This window comes from Malus sylvestris, chromosome 4, assembly GCF_916048215.2.
Source record: "Malus sylvestris chromosome 4, drMalSylv7.2, whole genome shotgun sequence".
In the NCBI taxonomy this organism is placed as follows: domain Eukaryota; kingdom Viridiplantae; phylum Streptophyta; class Magnoliopsida; order Rosales; family Rosaceae; genus Malus; species Malus sylvestris.
Genome location: NC_062263.1, coordinates 23,774,628 through 23,798,425, shown reverse-complemented (window position 1 = coordinate 23,798,425; position 23,798 = coordinate 23,774,628). Strand labels below are relative to the sequence as shown.

The 23,798-nt window shown below is 37.6% G+C and overlaps 3 protein-coding genes, 1 long non-coding RNA gene and 1 pseudogene across 4 annotated transcripts; 1 reads left to right on the top strand and 4 right to left on the bottom strand.

The window, feature by feature from the left end:
• Positions 1–527: 527 nt before the first annotated feature.
• Positions 528–3,290, bottom strand: LOC126618241 (pyruvate decarboxylase 1-like; annotated as a pseudogene).
• Positions 3,291–7,347: 4,057 nt separating this feature from the next.
• Positions 7,348–11,518, bottom strand: LOC126618601 (dnaJ protein ERDJ3A-like). Its single transcript, XM_050286716.1, has 7 exons — positions 11,287–11,518; positions 10,956–11,011; positions 9,902–9,975; positions 9,209–9,741; positions 8,789–9,124; positions 8,112–8,465; positions 7,348–7,984 (listed from the first exon to the last, which is right to left on the bottom strand). The coding sequence occupies exons 1-7, from the start codon at positions 11,374–11,376 to the stop codon at positions 7,700–7,702; spliced, it is 1,728 nt and encodes a 575-aa protein (XP_050142673.1). The 5' UTR covers positions 11,377–11,518; the 3' UTR covers positions 7,348–7,699.
• A 1,271-nt stretch (positions 11,519–12,789) lies between these two features.
• On the bottom strand, positions 12,790–16,632 carry LOC126618604 (ERBB-3 BINDING PROTEIN 1). The gene is made up of 10 exons (XM_050286718.1): positions 16,463–16,632; positions 16,227–16,354; positions 16,066–16,150; positions 15,751–15,900; positions 15,465–15,618; positions 13,931–14,146; positions 13,700–13,836; positions 13,518–13,609; positions 13,263–13,439; positions 12,790–13,162 (listed from the first exon to the last, which is right to left on the bottom strand). Exons 2-10 carry the CDS (start codon positions 16,315–16,317, stop codon positions 13,080–13,082), a joined length of 1,185 nt encoding a protein of 394 aa, XP_050142675.1. The 5' UTR covers positions 16,318–16,354; positions 16,463–16,632; the 3' UTR covers positions 12,790–13,079.
• Positions 16,633–17,004: 372 nt separating this feature from the next.
• Positions 17,005–18,185, top strand: LOC126618622 (uncharacterized). Its single transcript, XR_007621778.1, has 2 exons — positions 17,005–17,306; positions 17,443–18,185. It is a non-coding gene; the product is annotated as an uncharacterized LOC126618622 (long non-coding RNA).
• A 3,395-nt stretch (positions 18,186–21,580) lies between these two features.
• Positions 21,581–23,798, bottom strand: LOC126618605 (mitochondrial succinate-fumarate transporter 1-like). The gene is made up of 2 exons (XM_050286719.1): positions 23,203–23,798; positions 21,581–22,485 (listed from the first exon to the last, which is right to left on the bottom strand). The coding sequence occupies exons 1-2, from the start codon at positions 23,614–23,616 to the stop codon at positions 21,946–21,948; spliced, it is 954 nt and encodes a 317-aa protein (XP_050142676.1). The 5' UTR covers positions 23,617–23,798; the 3' UTR covers positions 21,581–21,945.

Genomic DNA, 23,798 nt, shown 5'->3' with positions numbered 1-23,798 from the left:
CTTGTCAATCACCTTTTTACACAAGTATGGGTCATGGCAATGCACCATACCCTACTACATTTTCCCTTACTTAATGAAATCTGAGCTGCTGCATTTTACACATCCACTCAAGCAGTCAATCACATCTCCAAGTCCTCTCCATTCTCTGCTAAGAAACCGATTCAAACTATAACCAAAATCATCCAAACAAACAAACTTTATCAGGTTTAACTGTCAAAAACTGAAATTTCCTCTGGATTGCCAATAAGCCAGGTGAAGAGTCTTGTGTTTGATGTTGTTTTTAGGGTTTGGTTTATGAGTCGAAATGAAAATTTTGATGATGGGTTTGCAGGTATAAGTTTCAATTGCAATATGGATTAATTGGTTGGTCAATTGGAGGAACTCTTGGGTATGCTCAGGCTGTTCCTATAATGCGTTGCTTTCATTGCTTACGGCAGCTTTCAGGTAGGTTTAATAATTTGCTCCCTTTCCTCTAACACTTATTTGCACGCACCTAAACAGACAATAAGTTAGTGTATATAATATGATTAAATACCTTTGTAGCACTTATTTGCACGCTCCTAAACAAACACTAAGCAGACAATAGAAATGTTATTAATCGTATTATATATACCCGCTTATTGTTTGTTTAGGAGCATGCTAATGAGCGCTAGAGGAAAGGGAGCAAATTTATTAAACCTACCTGAAAGCTGCTATCACCAATGAAAGCAAGCACTCGCTTTGTAGGAACAGCTTGAGCATACCCAAGAGACCAACCAATTGATCCATATTGCATTTGAAACTCATACTTGCAAACCCATCATCAAATTTTTCAGTTCAACCCATAAACCAAACCCTAAAAACACCAAACACAAGACTTTCCCCTGGCTTATTGGCAACCCGGCGGCAATTTCAGTTTTTGACAGTTCAACCGTGAGTTCCCAGTCTCAGCAATCACAGTTATTTTCCTTGACAACATGTTTTGTACATGTTGCATAACATTAACCCCCCAAATGTTCTTTTGGTCCACATTTCACACGCTTCCCATCGGGCACAAGTATCCTGCTGTACGTAGTTCTCATAAGCAATTTTGTTGCGCTTGAGCCACTTCACTAGAGTTTTGAGGAAATTCTTAAGCAATACACTACCGAATGTAGGGCCATTCCCTATGATCACATGATCGGGTTGCACAATAATCGCCTTCTCTTGGTTGATTAGGGTTGAGTATCTAGAGCGGTGTAGTCATTGAAAATTGGGCCGGCAAATACGTATGCATCTGCTATCTCCACAATCCCAACACAAAATGCAGTGTTTATGGCCACCCAGTATGTCCCCACGAAATGCGGGTGGTGTTTCGGCAAAATTCCCTTTGCCGAAGGCAACATAGCAAGGGCATAACCACAAGCATCGGCTAGCTTAACAAAGGCATCAGCTGCATCTGCAGATCTAAGTTTTAGCCCGTCTATCATAACCGGTTCACTGCCTGGTCCGCTGCTGGTTCCGCCTCTAAGGCTATTTGATTACTCAACCTGTATCACAGAACAAACAAACAATGTAATAAGGGTTAAAAGTATGTTTTTTGACAAACAAAAGTGCTGCAGGCCACGTTTTGCAGAAAAACTTAAAAGTGCTTCTAGGTCGTAGAAGCACTTCCAGGTGATTTTTCATTAAGAACTTGGAGTTTTAAGAAATAAAAAATCCAACATGGTTATAATAAAACACTTCTAACACAATCGCTTATAACGAAAGTAGTCCTAAATGAGAAAGAATCGCAGCTCTAATTAACTGCTAATATAATGCAGGCCAAAATTACCTTTGGAGGCAATGAAATTGGAATAGGCTCACGATAAAAGCTAGATGAGGAATTCCAACCAAGTTGCAACTTATGCTGATGTAAACATGCTTGCTTTCGTTTCTTCCCAAGCTGTTGAAATTGCCTTGTTGATCAATTCAGGTGCATCTTCTATATTATTTATCACAGCCTACCAATTAAACCCAACGTACCAAAATTAGCAAACCTTGGAGAGAAAAAAAAGTTTTTATTTTTTTGGTCAAATGATAAGTTTTGTTAGATTATATGTTAAATTAGCTAACGACGAGGTTTGAACCCACTTCATGGTGCAAGAGCTCAACATCTTTCTACCACTATGGTAAAAGGGTACTTGCACAAAAAAAAAATAAAGTTTTTATTTACAAAAGCAAAGGAGAAAGAAAAACTTGTATGCACCAACCGCATAGCGTTAGACTCTCACACATTTAGACCGTTCACAATTTTGTAGATGTATACATTTTTTTTCCTTTTTCCGGTACAAAAATACATATAAGAAAATGTCCCAAGTTCAAATCTTTTCCCTCTCCGAATAAGAAAAGATGTGAAATTTGCATATATATATATGCTCAATTTTAAAGTCTAAATTAAGTTATTAATTTGATCATGTCAGTCTCTGGTTTAAACTTATGTCATGGTTAAGAGTTGTTTGAAAAACAGTTAAAAAGGCATTATAAACGTTTTTCGTAGAAGTGCATAAAAGTTCTTGATAAAATCTGAAGTGCTCTTTGAAAAAACACGTTTAAACTTGACAGTCAGTAAATTCGCATATCATACGTATATTATATACATACGTATGTATTTTCTAAAAATACTTTCGTTTTTCGTACATTTTTTAATGATTAGTTAAATTGCACATTTGTTTTAAACTCCAACATATAATACACGTATTATACCATAAATGCATATTTGTACGTTTAATACACATTATTTTGACACATTTTTCAATAATACACATTAAATTCATGTATTCTATACATATGTTTACTTTTTATTGAAAATAAAGATAAAGAATTATTTTAAACAAATACATTTTTTTTTAAATGCCTAGTTTTTCAAAGAATCTTCTTAGCAAAGTTGCTGATATTTCAAGTACATATTTTTGTCAAAGCGTTTTTAGTAATTTTAAAAGTACTTTCAAATATGTGCTAATTACCTAATAACAAGTGACTTTCTGAAAGCACCTAAACTCTTGGCTAAAATCAGGCAACCCAATAGTATGGTGAAGAATCCTATTATGAGCTCCATAGTCATTGGAGTTGGGGCCTCCAAGGCTCCAACCATACAAATCACAGGCAAATCATCACTGCAGGCTCCAGCAATCGCATTTAGAACACTCTGTCCAGCCACAGTGAAAGTAACAGCACACGCGCCCATGCCTCATGAGCGCGCATAGCCATCGGTGGCATAGCTGGTGTTGAGCTCGTTGCAACAGCCAATGTTAGTGAGCCCCGACTCAAAAAATAATGTAGTAGTATTTAGTTAAGAAAATTGTTTTGAGACAAAACGGAAGAGGGGGATTATATATATACACACAAAATGTTGGGTTTCTTTTTTAGAAGAAGGGATATTTTACACTAATAAGAGGGGGATTGGAAGTTTGAACTCATGACGCAGTGCGTTAAAAAAAAGACTGACTAACAAACCAATTCACCACTTGGACACACAATTTTTCAGTTAATAATACAAATATTGTTTCCACTACGTTGATCCAAATCCTAAAGTTGTGGACATAAAGTATTCAGGTAAAGTTTACACAAATGCGGTTAATTATGATGTAAAAGATTAACGAAGGGTCGGTTTACATCATATACTGGTTAGAACTCTTTACATGCAAAAGGAAAACATCATGATGCAGTGATTAACTAGCTGTTTTGAGTTAGTTTTGCTAATTAGCTATGCATTTTGATTGATGGTTCAGAGATTGGTGGGTGGACATACTTTGCAGTCATCCCAGCTAAGCTGACTCACGTCTGGAAATTTGGCTAATACGTTGATTTGTAACAATAGTCATAGGTTTTGTGTGATCAGTTACCCTATGATTTAGTTTCCATATTTTATTTAGTACCTTATTATTTAGACGCTAAAAATAAATTTGGTCGGTGAACCATGGCACCCGCCTTGCCAAATTTCTTAATAGTTAGAAGACTAAGGGGGTGTTTGTTTTCCCTCACTAAAATTCACTAGACTGGACTGGACTAAGAGTTAGTCCAGTCCTGTGTTTGTTTCCTACACGGCTTAGATTTAATTTAATGAGACTAGCTCTCACTCGCTTCGACTAAACGAGGGACTAGCCGGTCTTAACGAAACCCCCGAAAAACCATGGGATTGCTAATCCCATCTCCAAAGACGATCGTACGCTGCAAGTTTATGAACGCTGCAAGTCTGCAAGCATGCTTCTGGGCAACTTTGTTTGCCAACCCATTTCCCAGATCTGAAAACCAGCCTCACCACTGCCTAAATCTCAACACCAAAATTTAAAAAAAAAAAAAAGCAAAACGATAACAACAATCCTAATAGAAAAATTCTTCCTTATTCTCGAAAATTCCCAGAAAGTTTTCCTTTTTCTCAAAAAATTCCGAAGAGAAATGGATAAAGAAGGGGAGAAAGTAGATTTGGACGAAGAGAAATGGTGAGACGGAGAGGGAGGAGATGGTACTTTTGGGGACGATTTTGCAGAGGAAAAATGATTTTGAAGGTTGCGGTTTTGCAGGACAAAAGATGGAGAAAGGAAGTGTTATGGGGACGAAACTAAAGGAAGAAAAGAAAGAACTCTCCAGAGAGAGTCCAGATAGAGATTGAATAAAAAATTAAAATATTATTGAATTAATAAAGGGGACAGAACTAAAGAGTGTTCTAGACACTTTAGAGACAAAATGAAAAAAGATTGAATAAAATATTATTAGATTAAATAATATAATATTGTAGTTGTTACTTATCCTTCTTTTAGTCCGTCACTGCATCAAACGCTTCACTAAGTCAGTCCAGCTTAGTCTAGTCTAAGCCAATCCAGCTTAGTCCAGGAAGTTAGTCCAGTCCGAGATAGTCCGGTGCAACAAACGCACCCTAAAAGGCTAAAGGGTTAAAAAAATAAAGAAATTTTTTAGTGTGCCGATAACACTATCTGATACACCAAGTGTTATGATATATGTGTTTGCATTATGACACTTGACGTACAAGACCGTATTCCCTGCATGCTGAAAAATCTCTCCAAAAATGGCTTGATTTGGACAAAACTCAACTCCAATCAAAAGCTGGGCTAAAAATCAACGGAGCCCACTAGGCCAAAACATGATCAAAAGGGCATTTAGCTGGCCAAACTTGGCTTAATACCCAGCCCATTTGCTGGGGCCCAGCAGCAGATGCTACAATTTGCCATTGGATTCAACCGTCAAATTTGAAGCTCTTTGCAAAGCTTATAGATGATCTCTAAATATCGTATCAAGAGTGTTAGTCAAACAAGTGAAAGTTTTTGGACTCGTACATCTAAAAAATACTACAAGTTTTACGAATGCACCTCTTCGCCAAACCCAAGAAACCATGAGAGTTGTTCTTCCTTGAACAAAATAGATTTTCAAGAGAAAGATGAACGTGTGAAAATTCTACATCAATATCCAGTCAATTTATTAACATTGGAAACTAAAGATAAAGATGTGCCACATTGACAAGAATCTTATCGAAAATTTGCATAATCAATTACATCTCGACACATGTCACTCGAAAATCATATCTAAAAAGTTATTAAAATTAAATAGTAAAAAATTTAGAGACTTACTCATTTACGAATCTCTCAAAATTCTATTAAAACAGTATTGAGATTACATAAAGTTAAGAAATTTGGAGGCTTACCATTTAGCAACACGTGTAACTTAAAAAAAATGTATGGATCACCTTATTTTACTATTGTAAGTAGTAGTTTAGTTAAATTAACTATTAAATTTAAAATAATAAATTATTTAGGAGTTGTTTAACTCTTTTGGTTGAAGACGGTATATACAAATAGTCTGACACTGTTTAATAAAAAAAATTATCTTACAAGGCTATAATTCTTAATAGAGCTATGTTTAACACTTTCTGTTTAAGATTGTGTTATACACACAACATCGGCGCATTACAAATTCATACAAATCATTACACATGCCAGGAACGTGGTTATTGTCCACGTTTGTTTCGAGGGAGAAGGGACAAAGAATTAAAACCATTGGGTTAATTAGTCATTTAATGTGGTGTATGCTCACCACCCTAGTTATCATCGTTAGATGAGTTTAAATTTCGAGATTCGTGTAATGGATAAGCACAAATCTCAATACTCAAACTCATCTAACGGTGATAAATAGGGTGGTGAGCATATACCACACTAAACAGTGGTGAGCAAAAATGCACTCATTAGTCTTTTTACATGTAAAAAGAGGCAAAAATAAAAAATAAAAATAAAAACAAAGTTAGAAGTCTTTTTAGACCATCTACAAAGAAAATGTCAAATTATAGTAGTTTAATTAAAATTGATTGTTTATGTGGCAATCTAAAACCTTAGATCATCTTCAAAAGAAATGTCAAGTTTTAAACAAAAAATTTAAGTTTGAATGTTTATTTGGCACATTGATCTTTTTAGTAAATTTTGTTGTCGATTTATCAAATTTAAACTATTATTAATTGCATTATTTACTTTTCATAATTGTATTTAGTATTTTCAAAACAAAAGATAATAACAAAAATTATAAAAAGCATTTATTATCCACTAAAAATAGATTTGAAGTTGCTATCAAATTTGACAGCAACTTCCCTCTGTTGCCATTCCATGTAATACCACATAAGAATTGGCATTTTGGTTGGATAACACTAGTGATGTCTTTTTTTTACCGTTATTAGTGATGTGGACTTTTTGACATCTTCTTTAAAGATGCTCTTATGGCAAATTTTATATTTCTCCAACCGAATTATCAAATGTTATTTTCTTATTAAAATAGAGCTCTTACCAAAATGTTGAATCAAAATTTTTAAGAAAAACTAATGAAAATAGCTTGAAAACTTTGATTTTTAACAATAAGGACAAAATAAATGGTAAAATGAATAGTACCATGATTGACTTTTTGTGTAAAAATGTGGTTTTTCGTTAAACTAAACAATACCAATAGCTTTTCGTTAAAATTCCCAAATTTTTATTGGTCAAAATATTAGTGGAATATAAGACCCACCATTCAAAATTAATTAAAAATAAATTTGACATTGATGTCAAATTTGACTTCTAATCAAAAAGTCTTCAAATTTAGTCAGCAAGTAACGCTTTGGTTGAATATACACAATGACATTTCACTTAATATTTTGACATCTCTTTTTGAAGATGCTCTTGGGCCTTCAAAAAGAGTATTCTGCCAAATCTTCCATTCTACATCAATCTCCACATTGAGAGGTGGGGGAAGTTTGAACCCGGGACGATGAAGTCCCTAACCATCACCGCCACTTGCTACAGTATAACAAATGAAATCGAGTTGAAGCAAAGAAATCAGCAAGACAAACGTAGCAAGTGATAAAGCAAGAACTAAAATTTCAAATCTCATCCATCTTATTTCCAGAGAAAAAATTGGCCTCTAATTTTTACACCAAGTAAAGAAAAATACATAACACGATTCATACAACGAAATGGTATGAAACGTTTACCATGGCATTACAAAGACAAAACCACTTTCCTAGGGTTCGAGGAGGAACACTTCTTGTAGACTACGAAAAAATGGATGCTCCTCCAAGTATGTATGGTGACCCGATGTCACGACCAGGGCCAAAACTCACATTCTCCTTCTTAATTGTAGCCGAAAAACTGTTTATCTTTTCTATAGTCAAAGTAGTGAAGCTATGTACACGAAAGCCAGGAACTACGTGATCCGGACTTTCCTCTCACCCGAGCACGGGTTTCTGCCGTGTTTTGGAAAAATGTATGTCCCCGTTAAGAACAGAGCTAATGAACCTCTCCACTTCTTCTGTAGTCATTTCACCATTAAATGATGCAAATGTCCCCCTCCGAGGTTTGTAGGCAACCAAGAGCTTATCCGATGATTTGAATCCTGCTTTCTCAAACGCATTTAAGAAGGTAGCCTGCTTGGTGGCATCCAAGAGAGTGTAGGAAACAGAATCCTTGCCATGAGCTGAATTCTGTCGCCTTGATAGCGATTTCCTAGAGACCTGAAAACGAAAATATAGAAAATTCAGAATGTTAATCTTTCAACTTCCATAAGAATATCATTGTCATGTGAGAAACCAGATGTTCTATACAGTAGTGGTGAGTCTATACAAGAGAAAGTATACTCACCGCGGTCAAAATTGATTCCAACTTATTTCTTTCCTTGGAAGATCTGAATGCACCAATGATGCAAACTGGAGTTTTCTCACCACAAAGAGCATCAAAATTAGACTCTGTCAATAGGGGTATCTGATTCTCCCCCGCATCAGTCGGTGATTTCTTGGCCTGACTTGAAGCTGCTTTCTTGCTCTTTTTCTCGAAGCCTTCAAGTAAAGCACTAAGCTCCTTAATCGCCGACTTCATATCTTTGGTGGTAATGCCTGCTTTTAAGACATGCTTCTCCCCGTTCAGAAGCCAACCAACTATAGCTGGAAGTGCACCAACTCCCAGCTTCTTCACTGTTGGATCAGAAGCATCATGGACCTGCATTATCATTGTGAAATGACTTTTTTAATACAAAAATGCCAGATATTTATCAATGAAGAAAACGTAAGGTGAATGAAAACAACCATAGCATCTTTTCCCTGAAACTGAAAAGTATATGATTCACTTTGTCATAGAAGTACCAGGGTCGTCATTACACCCTACCCTTTTCATACACACACACACACATATATTGCCCTCGTACTCTTGAACGGATTTTCAGGTTGAATGTCAAGAAATTGGTAAAGACACATTCTTCATATATCGAAAAGGTTCAGAAAAGGAAAATTGAGTAGATTTAGCCAACAAAAATCACCATATACCTCTGCGTCATAGAAAATGAAGTGATTGTGATGCAATCCGCTAAGGACACGCCAGATAACAGGTGTATCTTTCTTGGTGGAAAGAAGCACCAAACTAGGTAATTTATTGGTTGTGAAAGTGGAAGACTCAACGCGGTTCAAATCAACCCGTTTCGAAAACCTTGGCAGATTGTCTTGGCAAAATGTCTTCAGAGGTTTTGCAGCCCAATCCCCATCATACTCAACCAAAGAACCCTTTCCCCTCACTTTGTACACAAATACCCTGGGCATTCTGCTGGGATACATGCCAAGGTCCTTACAGAGAGAGGGTTCTGTCTCACAGTTTATGCTTCCAGCCTGACAGAATAAAAGGAAAGAATAAGTATATCTGGAGATCAAAAGCAGCCATATTGTAAGGAATGAATAAGAATCTGAAAATACCTTTAAGGCTCCCTGCAGGGAACTCGCAACTTCCTCTATGATATTTTCAACGTGTTGCTTCCCCTTCAATGAAGGAGTGTAAGATAACAGTAGCCAAGTCATCCCTCGGTCAACTATTTCTTTCTTATACACCTGTGAACTGACGGTCGTAATGGTCACTGGAGATGTCTTAGACCCAGGCCGAGAACCAGGTCGAGACCCAGTTGAACCACTGAAACCATCAAACTGACCCCCACCTCCAGGTTTACCCCCAAAAAAGTTTGAGAAGATGTCTTCCATGCCAAAACCAAATGAACTTGGACCACTGGGACCTCCAAAGGAAAAGGAGAATGACTTGGAACCTCCCTGCCCACCCATGCTCTGCCAGTCACCAGGGCCATAGGTAAAGTGGTTCTGTCCTGGTCCACCATTTGTAAAGTAGGTATATCCACCATGATCTCCGGGAGAACCACCTCCAAATCCAGGATTTCCCTTCTCATCTCCATACGTATCATAATTTTTCCTCTTCTCTTCATCAGATAAAATTTCATACGCTAATCAAAGAAGAAGAAATTAACCGACATTAAGTACAAACTTTGTGGATGTGGCTACAACAACAAGATAGGTATTTAGGAATTGAAGTAGCTTCAACCTAAAAGGAAACAGGAAAGGAATAAAAAAATGAAGAAAAACTAGAGAAGGCAGAAGTCGTACCGTTGTTTATCTCAGCAAACTTTGCTTGAGCTCCCTTGCTTTTATTCTTGTCTGGGTGATATTGAAGAGAGAGCCTATAGCGCATTATTCACATTAGCATGAGTAAGGTAAAAAGTATGTCACACTAACATTTACATTGCGAATGCACAAGCACACGCACAAACACATAGACAGGCACAACTGGAGAGCCAATTATATGTCCCAGAACAGGACCTTACGTAATGTGAATAAATGAAAATGCCCTTAAGCAAAAGCAACCCTAACTTACAAAGATAAACTCTTAATCGTTTTAATAGCATAAGGAGAAACATATGTTAGTCTCCTAGTATCAAATTAGACAAAAGGAAACAAACACTGCTTACTCACAAGGACAAGTCCAAAATGCTGCAATAAAAGTCAGTCTTTAAGCTTAAGTCCTACAACAGCTCAATAGCTTCACTACCACTACTTTTGATTGCCCAAAATCACCATTAATGCGCCTTCATGGCTAAGAACGATTAACCATTTATTCAAACAAGACCACAGATGAAAACTGGACCACAGTGCCAAAGTTAGGCCTGAAGAATTATAGTTTGTCACTTGAGCCAACCCCAACTCGTCCCAAACCAATAACAGAACTTCGCAGAGACCACCATCCTAAATGATATATGCCCACTTATCACAAATGGTAAATGAGCTTGGAAGCCACAATAAGGGCCAATTATGGATCGCAATCTGAAGAGCTAAAAGCGCTTTCTGAAAATCAACAGTACTCCTAAAGTAATCTGTTTGACAGAAAAAGCTACAAGTGCTCCTAGGTCCTAGAAGCACCAACCGAATGCTTCTCCAGGAAGCACTTAGACTTTTAAGCCTAAGAACTGACTTTTAATGAAAATGTCAAAGTGCTTCTAATCAAAGCACTTCCTCCGGAAGCAATCCCAGACGAGCCCTGATTATTAATACTTTCGATACCCACCCAAAACCCCCAAAAAAACAAAATATCATCTCACTTTCTCAGTGGTTTGGTTTAGCACAAATAATGAAGTACATTATACATAGAGTTGCCGGAACATACTTGTGGAACGCTTTCTGAATTTCACGCTGACTTGCATTCCGCTCCACTCCAAGTACCTGCTAACAATTTTAAACCAATTTCAGAAAAAATGGGTAAATAAGTACAAACCCTAACATCTGCTAAAACTAAAAACCAATTTCAAATTCTACTCCTTTTGCACCGTTTCATCCCAATTTCGTCAAATTTTCCTTTCCTTCCAATTTCAAAATCCATAGGGACTTTTCGTAATTAAATCTGATTTACATTCAATTCATTCACATTGGACGGGAAAATGAGGAAAAGTTTCAAATTACAAAGAAAATGAAGAATTTGTAGACTTCGGAAACCGTACCTTGTAAGGGTCTATCGTTTTCGCTTCCATGGTTAAGAGGAAGAAGAGCAGCAATGACACCAAGATCCAAACTGTAAACCGGTTCTCCATTTCGGAATCCGAAATTTTACAAAGATGTTTCGGCTGCGAGCTTCGCGATTTGTTGGATTTTTCGGCTGAGAGCGACGGAGGGAGGAGGAGGAGATTGAAATGGAGGGGCTTATAAAGGTGCTTCGCGGGTTCCAAACGAATCCAGATTCTTCTTGGGTTTATAAGGCCGTTAGGTACACGTGGCGGTATGACCTGTTCCCACGCAAACTGACCAATGGAATTTCAGAGTTCTTGATTGCGTTAAATGTTAAGGAAACGCACCGCCTACACGCGCTTTTGTTCTCCACGCTCTGCGTTTGGGTGATTCAGCGGAGAGGAGTGCCATACGCGCCATTACAATTTTAGCGGCTAATTTTATTTGAAATTAACCACGGGATCACAAACACGATAGGTTAGTCTTATTTATGTATTTAACTTGGTTTTTACAAGATTTGAATTTGGACCTATATCAATGAGCTATACTGCTAAGTTTTCGTGAATAACTAATTACTGTTAAAAAGATTTCTGTTAATATATAGATTGAAAAAATATCAATATTTGTGTAATTAAAGTATCGACAATATCTTCATAAAAAAAAATATCGATAATATAAATTAAAACATAGTCATAACAATCATATAGACATGAAGTTAGAAATAGATAATAGGCCAAATACTAGATGGGTGTATATTCATGAGGTCAAGCAGGCTGACTCAAGATTATCTCATGTGTTTCATAAGATAATGCAAACATCAAATCAACATTTTCAGCACGTTTACTTGCAAGATTATTTTAATTCTTTGGTTTCTTGTTTTTATTAAAATGTGAATATGTTTCACTTACATTTCCTGTGTTACTAACGTATGGAAAGAAAAAAAAAACGTGTACGTTTCTCCATTAAATAATCGAATACTAAAAATTAGAAGAAGTTAGTTGATCAGATTCTCTTTCTTCAGTTCCAACTATTTCTAAGTTATTCATCCTTCTCCTTTCTTAAACAAACATGCTTTCCTCAGTTCAAACCATTTCTAAGTTCTTCATCTCTCTCCTTTGTTAAACAAACATGCTCTCATAGTATTCAGAAGCTAATAAAACCTCATCCTCTAGCATTTCCCATTAGTTAATGTAGAGTTAAAAAAATAGAATGGTGCTATACACACATCTGTTTTTACCTCTTACATATCTCTTGTTAATTTCCAACATTGATCATCAATTCATTCGCTTCGATAGCCGAAAATTAAAGACTGAAACATAAAAAGAGGTGTGAAAATCACTACCCCTAAATATTGTGCATCGCTTTACTATTGTACTTCAGAACTAAGCTATGGAGAACCACACAGGACCCCCCAATATCCTTCATTCGTTTTCATCTGAATAAGCGGAAAACCACAAAGAACCTCGAACTCACAAGCTTTACCTAATGTCGTACACCAATTATTAAGATCCCAATCGATTTGAAGTGTGTTCCAAAGTTGAGGACAACATGCGGTAAACAAATTCCCAAATGCCGTAAATTGCCATACATTTTTATGTAACTTTAAATTTGACGTTAATCGACTACAAAATCTAAGAACATACAAAAAACCGCAAGTTCCGGAATTGCATATTAGAGAAAACCCGGCTAGAATCGACGTCTGAACACTGTATTAAATTAATTCATATCCAACTTCCAACCAGATACAGTGTGTGGGGAGAGAACCAAAATTGAAACACGAAGCAAAGGCTCATGCTTGAGACTCAGCACCATTTGCCGTTGCATCCATCGGTTCAGCTTCCGTAGACTCCTCAGGCTTATCGCTCTTCTTACCTGCACCGTGCAAAGACATAAAAATCCAGAGTCTAAAAAATGACCCTACAATCTCTCCAGGACGTACTTGAACCATAATCAAGAAACTTATCTAGCTTACCTTTCTTCTTCTTTCCACCACCTTTCTTCTTCTTTGTGGCCAAAGACAACCAGGCTTTGATTTCGGGGTCATCTACTTGTTTAGTGGGTTGCAGCTCCTGTACAGGATGAGATGTGATCCGATCTGATCCATTTGGCATTAGCAAGATGGTGAACTTGATATGAGCAACAAAATCACCTGCAAATCACAAATTCACAGAATCAGACTGACAGAACTAGGATTTCCCAAAAGCCAGTCAAGCGGGTAGATTGTTACCAGGCTTCTCATGCAGAACAGGATATGGCTGCAAAAGCTCGTGGTTGACGCATTCAAGTAAGCCCAGCCTTGCCCTCTTCTCTTCCAAAGCTCTAATGCAAAGAAAAATACCTTTAATAAAGCTAGTAAAAAAAGAAGACCTAGGGACAAAATAATTACGGAAATAACATAAGTTAACAAACCTAGCAGTGAATGGCATGATGGGAAATTTCTGGCTTATTTCGCTGAAAATAAACCTAGAAGCTTTCATCTTCAAGTGGTAGCTCTTGTCAACAGCTCGCTTGTAGATAGTCGTCTGCTTCTCATCCAGCAGCTTAGGCTGCAAATTGAAATAAATGTGTTGATTTAAAAGTCCAATAATTATATAACATAACAATGACTGTTGGGCTTGCTTTTTGTAACTCCTTTATTACCTTGCCTTCACCTGTGCTTGCAACTATATCCACTGCATAAACTTCATTCTCCTCAAATTCTGCCTCGTCAACTCTTGTCTCTGGATTAGAAGCACTTAATATGACCTTGTTCCCGTCTATCACAAACTGCTTGAGCTGATGGCTAAGAACACCTTCAACAATTTTGCAGTCGTAAGCTGCTGCAACCTTTTGTATTGCTTCTGTTACATCTTTGTTCTGCAGCCACAAAAAGAAAATAACATAAAAATTCATATAGCATAGTAAAAGAACTAGAAGATAAAAAATTATGCTTTTCTGAACACCAAACAGCAATCCTATGTACATGTTTAAATTGACTACAAATATTGCAAACAGTATGAATTGGAAGACATGTAGGCTAAGTTGAATGACAATTGCACAGACAACAAAATACATCTGCACTATCACCAAAATGTAGCCAGTTGGTTTAGGCAACAGGGAAAAAGAGGAAATCAATAAGATTCAATTTCCTCGGCAAAGTTGCCTACAAAAAATGGATTGATCAATTAGGTTTCTCTTTTTGCTTCATATAGTAAAGTATTCGAAGAAAGGCACACTTTAAATGTAAGCTAATTTGAATGATGATTGCACAGACAAGAAATACACCTGCACTACGCACCAAATGTAGCAAGTCAATATAGGCAACAAGGAAAGGAGGAAACCGATAGGATAATCGATCCCTCGGCAAAGTTGCCTACAACTATCAAATATGCTCACATAATAATCCTATCAGAGTAACTATGACATGAAGCTTCACTTGGACGTTAGCCCATAGCTTTCGACAAGTATTCATCATATAGAAGCAAGGAACACTTGCATAAGTGAAGAAAGTATATTCCAGGAGATTGAAGTGGTGTAGGCTCAGAGGACAACAAGATGAACAATGTAGATATGTCCAACCAGAGCAGCCCACCAATAGCCAAGCATAATATAGGCAACAGGGAAAAAGAGGAAATCAAATTATCATAGATCACCTCGGCAAAGTTGCCTTCAAAACCTCATTCATAAGGAAGACATGTTATTATCACCGTGAATTGACACACATCAGCAGTAGAACAACTTGACATTACTAGCTAAAAGACAGATGGAGACCTAGTGGAGATCTAAGCCTACCAGCTACCATCTGAGAATATGACAAGGCAAAAACTGAAAAAGAATATAAATAAAATATCTAAGTGGTGGAACTATGACAACTTGACAATTAAATAACATAGAATTCCCCTTCAGTGTAACTATGACAAAAAGCTTCATTTGGATGAAAGTCCATAGCTTATACTAACATTTCATCATCAGGGGGTGCAACGAGCATAAAACACATCTTTTATGAAAACAAAAAAGCTGTCAATTCAAAGTACAACATCAAAATAGAAGACCACAAAGCGAAAACGCTTAACTAATGACCAAGAAATCCCATTTCACATCAATAATGATTCAAGCAAACAAACAATGCAATCACTAACCATCCTCACACAACCCAGTAACCTATCACACAACCCAGTAACATACAAGAAATTACCTTTCTCCCTGGCCTAACAAGCCTTAATGCAACTTCAGCAGCAGTATTAGCAGCTGCAATAACATCAGCTGCCCTTCCTGTGACTGGCCCTGCTTGAAGAACATGAGTATGCGCGACTATGGCAATGAACCCATCAATATGACAGCCCAAATCACTGCAGGAGAACAAAACTCCATCGGTATGTTGGTACTTGGGATATAAAAGTCCGAATCAAATTATCTAATCCACAAGCTATCTTTCAAAAATGTCAGAACATACAAAAGTTAGGTTATGTGTCAAAACCTACATCTTCAGAATATCGCCTTCTTCCAACACTGACTCATCACTGGCAAGAGGAGAGAAATGGCAAACAGTGTTGTTCACAGAAATGCAAGTCGGGAAGGCAACGCCTCGTTCGATCTTCTTCTTCGCATTTTTGTACATGTTACCAGTTTGCCTTCATACACAAAAACAACACAACCCATTAAACCATCGCATTACAATAGAGAAAAATCAACACAATCCCACAAATTTCCAAAGAAAAACAAGTAGTTTCCAATGCGAACAAGAAAAATCAACTTATGGGATTATTTAAAAACTGTAAATTAAATATATTACTTACTCTCTGATGTATGAATCTCCTTTCTCACAAAGTTCCACAATCTTCGCCTTCGGTTTGCATTCGGAGATTACCAGCTGCAAAGCCTCTGCAAAATTTCCCAAATGCAAGTCAATACATTCATCCACAAAAGCATATGAATACACAAAGAGCTAGAAAATTACTGTTAACAATTTCAGCGGCGCTCTTGTATTTGGTAACGACTTCTGGAGATGTGAGATCCAGCTCCTTCTCCTCTCTCTCATCGTCCGACATTGTTCGGAAGCTCTGTGAATTCTCCGACTTCAAAAACCTAAAACATCAAAAATCCGATGAGAAATCGAGAAGCCATAGTCGAAGAACTGCTGTGAAATTAGCATTGGCAGTTCGAAAATCAAAATCCGATTGGATAATCTGAGACCTGATTGGGGGAAAATATGAGGTGCGATGGAGCGGAGTACAGGGGGTGAGGTCACTGAGGTGAGTGTTTAGGGTTTGGGTTTAATATAGCGGATAAAAGGACGAATAGAACCGGTACGAAGGTGGCTTGGTAGAGAGAGCTAGGGTTTCGACGTGCGGCTGCGTTTGTTTATATACGATTTATCGTCGCAGCTTATGTTAGGGGTTTTATTTTAGGGAAATTCGGAAAATTGTCTTTTCTTAAAAGGGTAAAAACTAGGGGTGGGCAAACGGGTACAGGAACCGCGGGTCGGGGCGGGTAATTAAGGTTCGGGGCGGGTACGGGCCGGTTCCAATTATTTAATAGGGGAAATGGGGCGGGCCGGGCCGGGCCCTTGATATTTTAGGGGCGGGCCGGTTCCAAATGTATAGAAAAACGGGGCCCCGGACCGGCCCGTTTTTAGACCAAATGGACGGACGAGATTGAAAAGGAACATAACGTCCAATCTTCACCGTTGATTTTACCCTAGTCTACTCTCTCTCTCCTCTCTGATTGACTTCGACTCCTCTGAATCTGTCTTCTTCGGTTCTTCCGCTCTTCCGCAGCTCCGATGTTCCGTCTTCGAACCTCTCCGTCTCTCGCCGTCATGCTCTGCCATCTGTGACTCAAGTCACTCAACTGTCTCTCCTCTCTGATCGAGTATTCTTCTATTCTTCTCCTCGACGACATCGGACATCCTACCCAGACTTAGAGAACCCAGGCACCCGCGGTCCCACACCACCCATCTTCTCGTTCTCCTTCTTTCGTCCCCAACGACATTACCGCCGTCGCGACCACGAACATTCCATCGCCGCCCCCAGTTCAGGTGAATTCTTTACTGTTTGCTGAATTCTTCTATTTTTTGTGTTCTTTGGTATATATTTTGGGGAAGAATTGTTAATTGTGTGGATTTTGGACCAATTTGGTAATTGTTTATCTAATTGGTGATCTGGGTTCTTCAGGATTTTGCAGGTGGCTCGGGCTTCCGCATTCTCCTTTCCTTTGGACTCGTATATGGAAGCATCTTCTCAACTGCTCAAGTATCTCCAGACTCCAGGTACCTCCTTTCCTTTTTTTTATTTCAATTGACGCACCTTTTTATTTTATGAGATAAATTTTTTTTTTATTACAAATTTGTATTGGGTTGGTTTAAATTTGTTCTTTGTATGATTCCTTGTTCTGATGTCTTCTGATTGAGGTGGTATGAGGCTGTGCAGCTGCTGTGTTTTTTTTTTCTTCGTAATGATTTTATTAAAAAGAGATTTTTAAATGACTGATGCTGTGGGGGTTCTGTGAGTGTGAGTCGATAAGTGTTTCGAGTTGTTTTTGGTTTTAGCTGGAAAGGTATCAAATGAGAGACAACCAAATGTCTGCATTGTAATATATCTTTGACACCAGGTTTTTGGTTTCTGAGATACTGTTGAATACTTTGACTAAGATAACAGTCACTGCCACTATCTTCTTTTAGGACATTTTCAATGCTCAATTATCTCGTATGTGAATGTGGAAGAAGCGAAAAAGTGGTGAGGAATTAGCTCATTCATCATGTAAAAGTTGAATGAATGAATGTTGAAACCCTAGCCAGTGTAATTACCATATTGCCAATCTTTGTTGGTTGTGCTAACTGCCAGAATCGAAGCAATTTGTGCAATCTGTGCAGTTTTTTCAAACTGGAATTTGTGCAATCTATGCAATTTTTTTCAAACTGCAATCTGTGATTTTTTCCAAACTGGAATCTGTGTAAACTGTAAACTGGAATCTGTGCAGTTTTTTCACACTGCAATCTGTGCAGCAAACATTTTTAAATAGCAAAAAAAAAAAAAAAAAAAAAAGGACCCGTGTACCCGGACCGAACCGGCCCGTTTCAACCGGGCCGGGTAAGGTCCGGTTCTTATTTTCATAATTGTAATGCCCGGCCCGGCCCGCCCCGTCTCCTTTAATTCCGGGTCCGGTCCGGTCCCTTCAAAAATGGGCTCAGCCCGGCTCGTGCCCAGCCCTAGTAAAAACTTAGAAAACTAACCCAAAGTTCAAAAACACTTATCTTTAAAAATAAACAATACCAGGGGTGTTTTGTTAAAACTCCTAAAAAACTTGCGTACAACGGTTTAAGGTATTCTAATTTATTGTAAGCGAGAGGTTTTCAGTTTGATTTTTGTTAAAGACGAATTTGAATCATATTATTGCTAATTCATTGTGAGATTAAGCTCACTTCTCTCTTTGAATAAATAATATCATTTGTTTGGAAAAAAAAAAATGATCAAAAGACTTTTGCCCTACTTTAGTATGCTTTATTCAGTTGGAAGTTAAAAAAGCTTTACAAATCCATTATATTCAATTAAGATTTTAAATATATTTATAGAAGTGCATAGTTACTCAATTAAAAAATTTAAGAAAACTAACTAAAAGTCTAAAAAAAAAAAATTAGTTTTAATGAAAAATGACAAATAATAGTGTTGTGAATGGTATCAGGGAAAAGTAAAAATATGGTTTTTTGTTAAAAATAAACAGTACCAAGAGTGTTTCGTTAAAACTCTCTTAAAATTTTAAAAGCTTTAAACTCTATAGAAATGAAAGTGTATTTATTCCAGATTTTAAAATATTGTACTAGATGTTTTTGCATCTAGGACTCGTATGTGACTAACTTAACTAATTTTACGTTTATATAGTACCCGAGCGTAGATTATTTACCCCTAGCTTATTCATATAGCTACTTTCTTTGCATGAGACTTGTGTGTCTGCATTTTTATGAGCATAGTGTGTCACATTTCTTGAGATATTTGTAATTTACTCATATTCTTAGCATAACTGCTTTTATATTTTTATATTTTTGGAAATTATTCGAATTTTGCAAATATGGGTTACTATGTTACAAAAAGCCAAGGTTTTAATAAATTTGTATTTTTGTCCACTCGCACTTTCTGTTATTTGCCCCTCCACAACTTAGTAGCTATATTATGTGGCAAGCAATGGTTCATTGGCGAATTCTAGCATCCATTTCTAATAATGTAGGAAATTTATTTCTTGTTAGTTGTGTAATATCCATTCTACCCAAAATATGAATGTTCCTACCTTTATTGTACTTTTATCTATGCTATGACACTACAAGCATTTGTAATAATGGTTCTTCGTCCACTACACTCACTCTTAGATTATTATTTTTAGTACAACGATATATTTTACACTAAGGGAAGGAGAAATTCGGCTAAGCCACACACTAAACAACTTAATTTTGTATTGAATTCGTCATTCACGAGATTCAAATCTAAGATCTCTAGATTAATTTAGTTTTAGACTTTGATTTAATTTTTTCACACTTTTTACACATCATTGCATGTTATAGTTTCATGACCTCTCGGATGTCAACCATCATGCCTCGATATCGATGTCCACTTAGATACCGGGTCGAGGTGTATCGTGAAATACTAGTTATGTGCTTCTTGCAGGAAGAAGTTTAAGTGTTTTTTAGTATTAACTTGCATTTTTACTAAGAATTGATTTCAAAAAACATTCTATCTAAAACTGTTTTCAGTTATTTAAAAATATTTTCTAAACGAGCTCATATTCTCAACTTATCCAGTTGTAAACTAACACTATTTTTTATCAATGGTGAAATTGGTGTTGATTAGGTCAATCCCGTCCAAAATTGGTCAATCAAACGCATCTAACTAATTTAACTTCAACAGTGATGGATCATAACATAAAACTAACCAGCCAACCATTGCAGTTGTAAGCTACGTTTTGCATGCCAATAAGAAGTGGCACAATTATCTACAAGTCTAAGATATTTTCTTAATCCACAGACTTTCAACATAATGGGTTGCAAAGCTACTTAAATTTGACTATGAAATTCCAATATAAGCAACACAAAGTGACACCCTAGTTTGATGATTCATCGTGTAGGATGCAGGTTTTGCATGATAATTCTGCAGATTTTGTGGAGCTTTTTACCATTTCATATCCCAATTTTGGTTGGCTAATTAACAAGGCACATATCATAATTCTCGGGTTTATTGTGTAGTGTATCAACAGTATGAACACTTAAAAAGGTGTGGATATGAATTCTTAACAAGCCACGCATCATGATTCTTGGGTTTATTGTTCAACCTAGGTTATGCTAACATAAAAATGCTTATGTTATATTGGGTGTGTAAGGGACAAGGATTATATGTCATGGATCTGATTTTCATTAGGAAATTTTATAGAAATAATTTTGCAAAAAGTTGATGACTGGTGGCGACCTATTATTCAAATTCACAAAAACCACCAGTCTGCTTTATCATTTAGATTCCAATGACGTCTCTAATACTAATGCTCATAATCCTGGTCCTTAAGGTTCTACACACAAATATCGGTCTTCAGATCTGAAGCATGCACTGCTAATGCTCCCCCGAATGAACCAACTCCGAATAACCCAGCTCCTCATTGCATTACATTTTGCATAAAAAGATTTATTTTGTTCTACTCAAAACAGTGTAATCATCCTTCCTAATGTAAATTCAGTTTTCTCCAATATCTCATCATAAAGTCAAATCAATACAATAAACTATGACGATGTCGACAAATTTCAACCAACGGTATTTATGTAATATGAAAATTATAAGCTCTAGTGTTTTAGGAAATTGCTTGGATATTGGATTGAAATCTATTTAAAGGATTCCAATTTCCCAATTTTTTCATATTTTTATCGTTTAACCATCCTATGCTGGAAATTTCATTTTCGTGAATTACATACACAGCATGTTCGTGCTACAAAATAAACAAGTAGTTTGTGACATAGCATGTTCCTGCTTAGCTTTTGTGGCTTTAACGCATGCTCATAATCTACTCCGAGAACATTTAACAGGTGTCACAACTAGAAAATTTGCCCTAGTTACCACTCTATTTTATCGAACAATTCTTGAGTGCGGAAGCCTATATATGGTAGAAAACATACGAGGGTTAGGGACACCAAAAATGTGGTCATATAGCCACGTGGTCTAGATGCCCCGACCCTAGAATTTCTCCCAAGCTAACACCGACACATCAACTCTAACTACAGTTAATTTAAGATTACAACAACAAAGTCGTTTCTCACTAAGTGGGGTACAGTTACTTTTAAGATTAAAACAAAGAAAACTTAATCATTAAAAATTTCGTAACATTCACTGAAGTTTTGAAGATGATGGTTCTATAACAATCGATTCTTGATACAAATTGAACAGAGAACACAAAAATTGTGATTCGGTTGAGACATCCTTGCAAACATATCTGCTACATATGGAGTTTGTTTCTATTGAGATGAGAAGTTGCCTATTCTCCTACCGATCATCAAAAATATTGATAAGGTCTTAAAGAACCGGTGTACATTTGGAGAAGCCTAAGAAACTCAATGAAGAAACGCTAACTGCTAAATTAAGATGATTGAGGAATGTATTCTTGCAATGGAATTGAAAACCGGAGCTAACAAACCAATTAAATGATGTTACCTACAAGGGTGCATTGGGAAGATATCGTTTCTCATACAGTCCTATCACTTGGTCAGCCACAGTCCACATTATCGCCTGCCCGGGTGGTATCCTCATGAGCCGAGGCAGCAGTCCCTTCCACAAAGCTAGAAGCCCTTCCTCTGCATATATGGTCCTGATACAATGGACCATGCCCTTGTATTTCATGTTGCCATCAACACCTCGGCTCTGAGCCATCAACCTAGTTTTCACAACATCAAAGGGACCGGTGCAAATTGGGCCGGCCGTGCCTGCAAGGAAACCCGATATCATGGACTGCCATGGCAGCAGGACTCTCCCATCTCCTTCATGTTTCTTCCACAAGAGAACATCAAATGCATTTTTGGCTGTAAACATGGCCGCCTGGTTTGTCCCATTGCGCATAACAGTTGGAGCAGCACCTGACCAGAGCCCACGGAGACCTTCCTCCCGGATGATTGTACGAGCACAGTGAATAGGACCCTTATACTTCAGAAGCCCAGGACTCAATCCTTTTTGTTGCTGTAGTCTAATTTTCACCACCTGCATCAATTAAATTCCAAATCAAGACCAAGCCGACAATGAACACGCATAATATCTTTGTTGTATTGAATGAACTATGTTAGCTTGCACACGAAGATTCATACAGGAGATCTCTCAAGAGTATAACTAACCGACTCAAGCCAACAATGCGATATAACCAGCTAACCATTTCAGCTGTAAACCGAGTACAAAATGCACCTAACAACACAATTTTAAACAATCCCAGATCGATGCTTAGAGTTCGTACATGTTTGGACAAAAACTAACAACGAACAGGAGAACTTAATTAAGTGCAATGTGCGATTGAAAACATAAAAGACGCTTGGTCCCAAAGTAAGCAAATTGAATCAGTATCTTCCCCGAATTCTCTATCAGTCACTAAAATCTCAAAATCCTCGTAATCCCAACTGCCTTGCTTCAAAATTTATAAATTTAGTTTTTCATTAACTAAATTAAACCAAACCACCCCATTGCCAATCATAGACAAAATCCACAAGTAGTAAGAAATCGAATTTAGGCATTCCGACATAGCTACAATGGCTCTAGCAAATGTACTACGTAATCATGCACCTGAGTCCGAATCCCCGTCCACTTACGATTAGTTAAAAGTAGAATATCGCTCGTATAAAATGAATAAAATACCAGCTGAAACCCAAAAGAGAAATCCAATAAAGTTGTCGACTTTTTCAATTGGACACTTCAAAACAATGCACAAACCTCAAAAGGAGTAACAATGACTAGAGCTTCGAGAACTCCAGCTCCGAACCCAGAAATGAGCCGGCCGTGGTTGCTGACCTTCCCGGTCTTCGCGTCCTTAAACGCGCCCTGCAGCACGGCGTTGGAGCCCATCCGAAGCGCGTACTTCAATGTCAGATGGGTGGCGAATGGGGTGAGCCCCTTCCAGAGAGCCCGGACGCCTTCGGTGCGGGCGACAGTGGCGCCGCAGTGGACAATTCCCTTGTAGGTGCCAGTCCGGTCGAGCTGGAGCCGGGTCTTGATGACGTCGATGGGTTGAAGACACGTGGCCTCCATGATCCCACCGAACGAGCCCGACAGCGCCTTCACGTACGGCGGAATGGGCGGCTTCTTGGGCGGCGGTGGCGGACTCGTCGGGTTGGGGTTTTCATCCATGTTTTTCGGGAATTCGATTCCAAATTTCGAACTGGATTTGGAAATTGAAATCTGGGTTTTGCGAAGAAGGAGAAGAGGAGGAGAAATTTCCCTTCTCTTCTTCTTCTTCTTCTTACTAATGAGTGGTAACGTCACTTCTTCCCAAAGTGAACATGCAGGGATTGTCAGAATAATAGGGGCTA

What these genes read in the sequence shown, in the direction of transcription:
- LOC126618601 (XM_050286716.1), bottom strand. Translation starts at nt 11,376, where the DNA reads ATGGAGAACCGGTTTACAGTTTGGATCTTGGTGTCATTGCTGCTCTTC. An exon ending in ATTCAGAAAGCGTTCCACAA is followed by an intron (nt 9,976 to 10,955) that starts GTATGTTCCGGC and finishes AATGCGCTATAG; the next exon opens with GCTCTCTCTTCAATATCACC. An exon ending in TCATTTTCTATGACGCAGAG is followed by an intron (nt 8,466 to 8,788) that starts GTATATGGTGAT and finishes ATGATAATGCAG; the next exon opens with GTCCATGATGCTTCTGATCC.
- LOC126618604 (XM_050286718.1), bottom strand. Translation starts at nt 16,317, where the DNA reads ATGTCGGACGATGAGAGAGAGGAGAAGGAGCTGGATCTCACATCTCCA. An exon ending in TTGTTAGGCCAGGGAGAAAG is followed by an intron (nt 14,147 to 15,464) that starts GTAATTTCTTGT and finishes TTGTGGCTGCAG; the next exon opens with AACAAAGATGTAACAGAAGC. An exon ending in CAAGCACAGGTGAAGGCAAG is followed by an intron (nt 13,837 to 13,930) that starts GTAATAAAGGAG and finishes TTCAATTTGCAG; the next exon opens with CCTAAGCTGCTGGATGAGAA.
- LOC126618605 (XM_050286719.1), bottom strand. Translation starts at nt 23,616, where the DNA reads ATGGATGAAAACCCCAACCCGACGAGTCCGCCACCGCCGCCCAAGAAG. An exon ending in TCATTGTTACTCCTTTTGAG is followed by an intron (nt 22,486 to 23,202) that starts GTTTGTGCATTG and finishes TAATTGATGCAG; the next exon opens with GTGGTGAAAATTAGACTACA.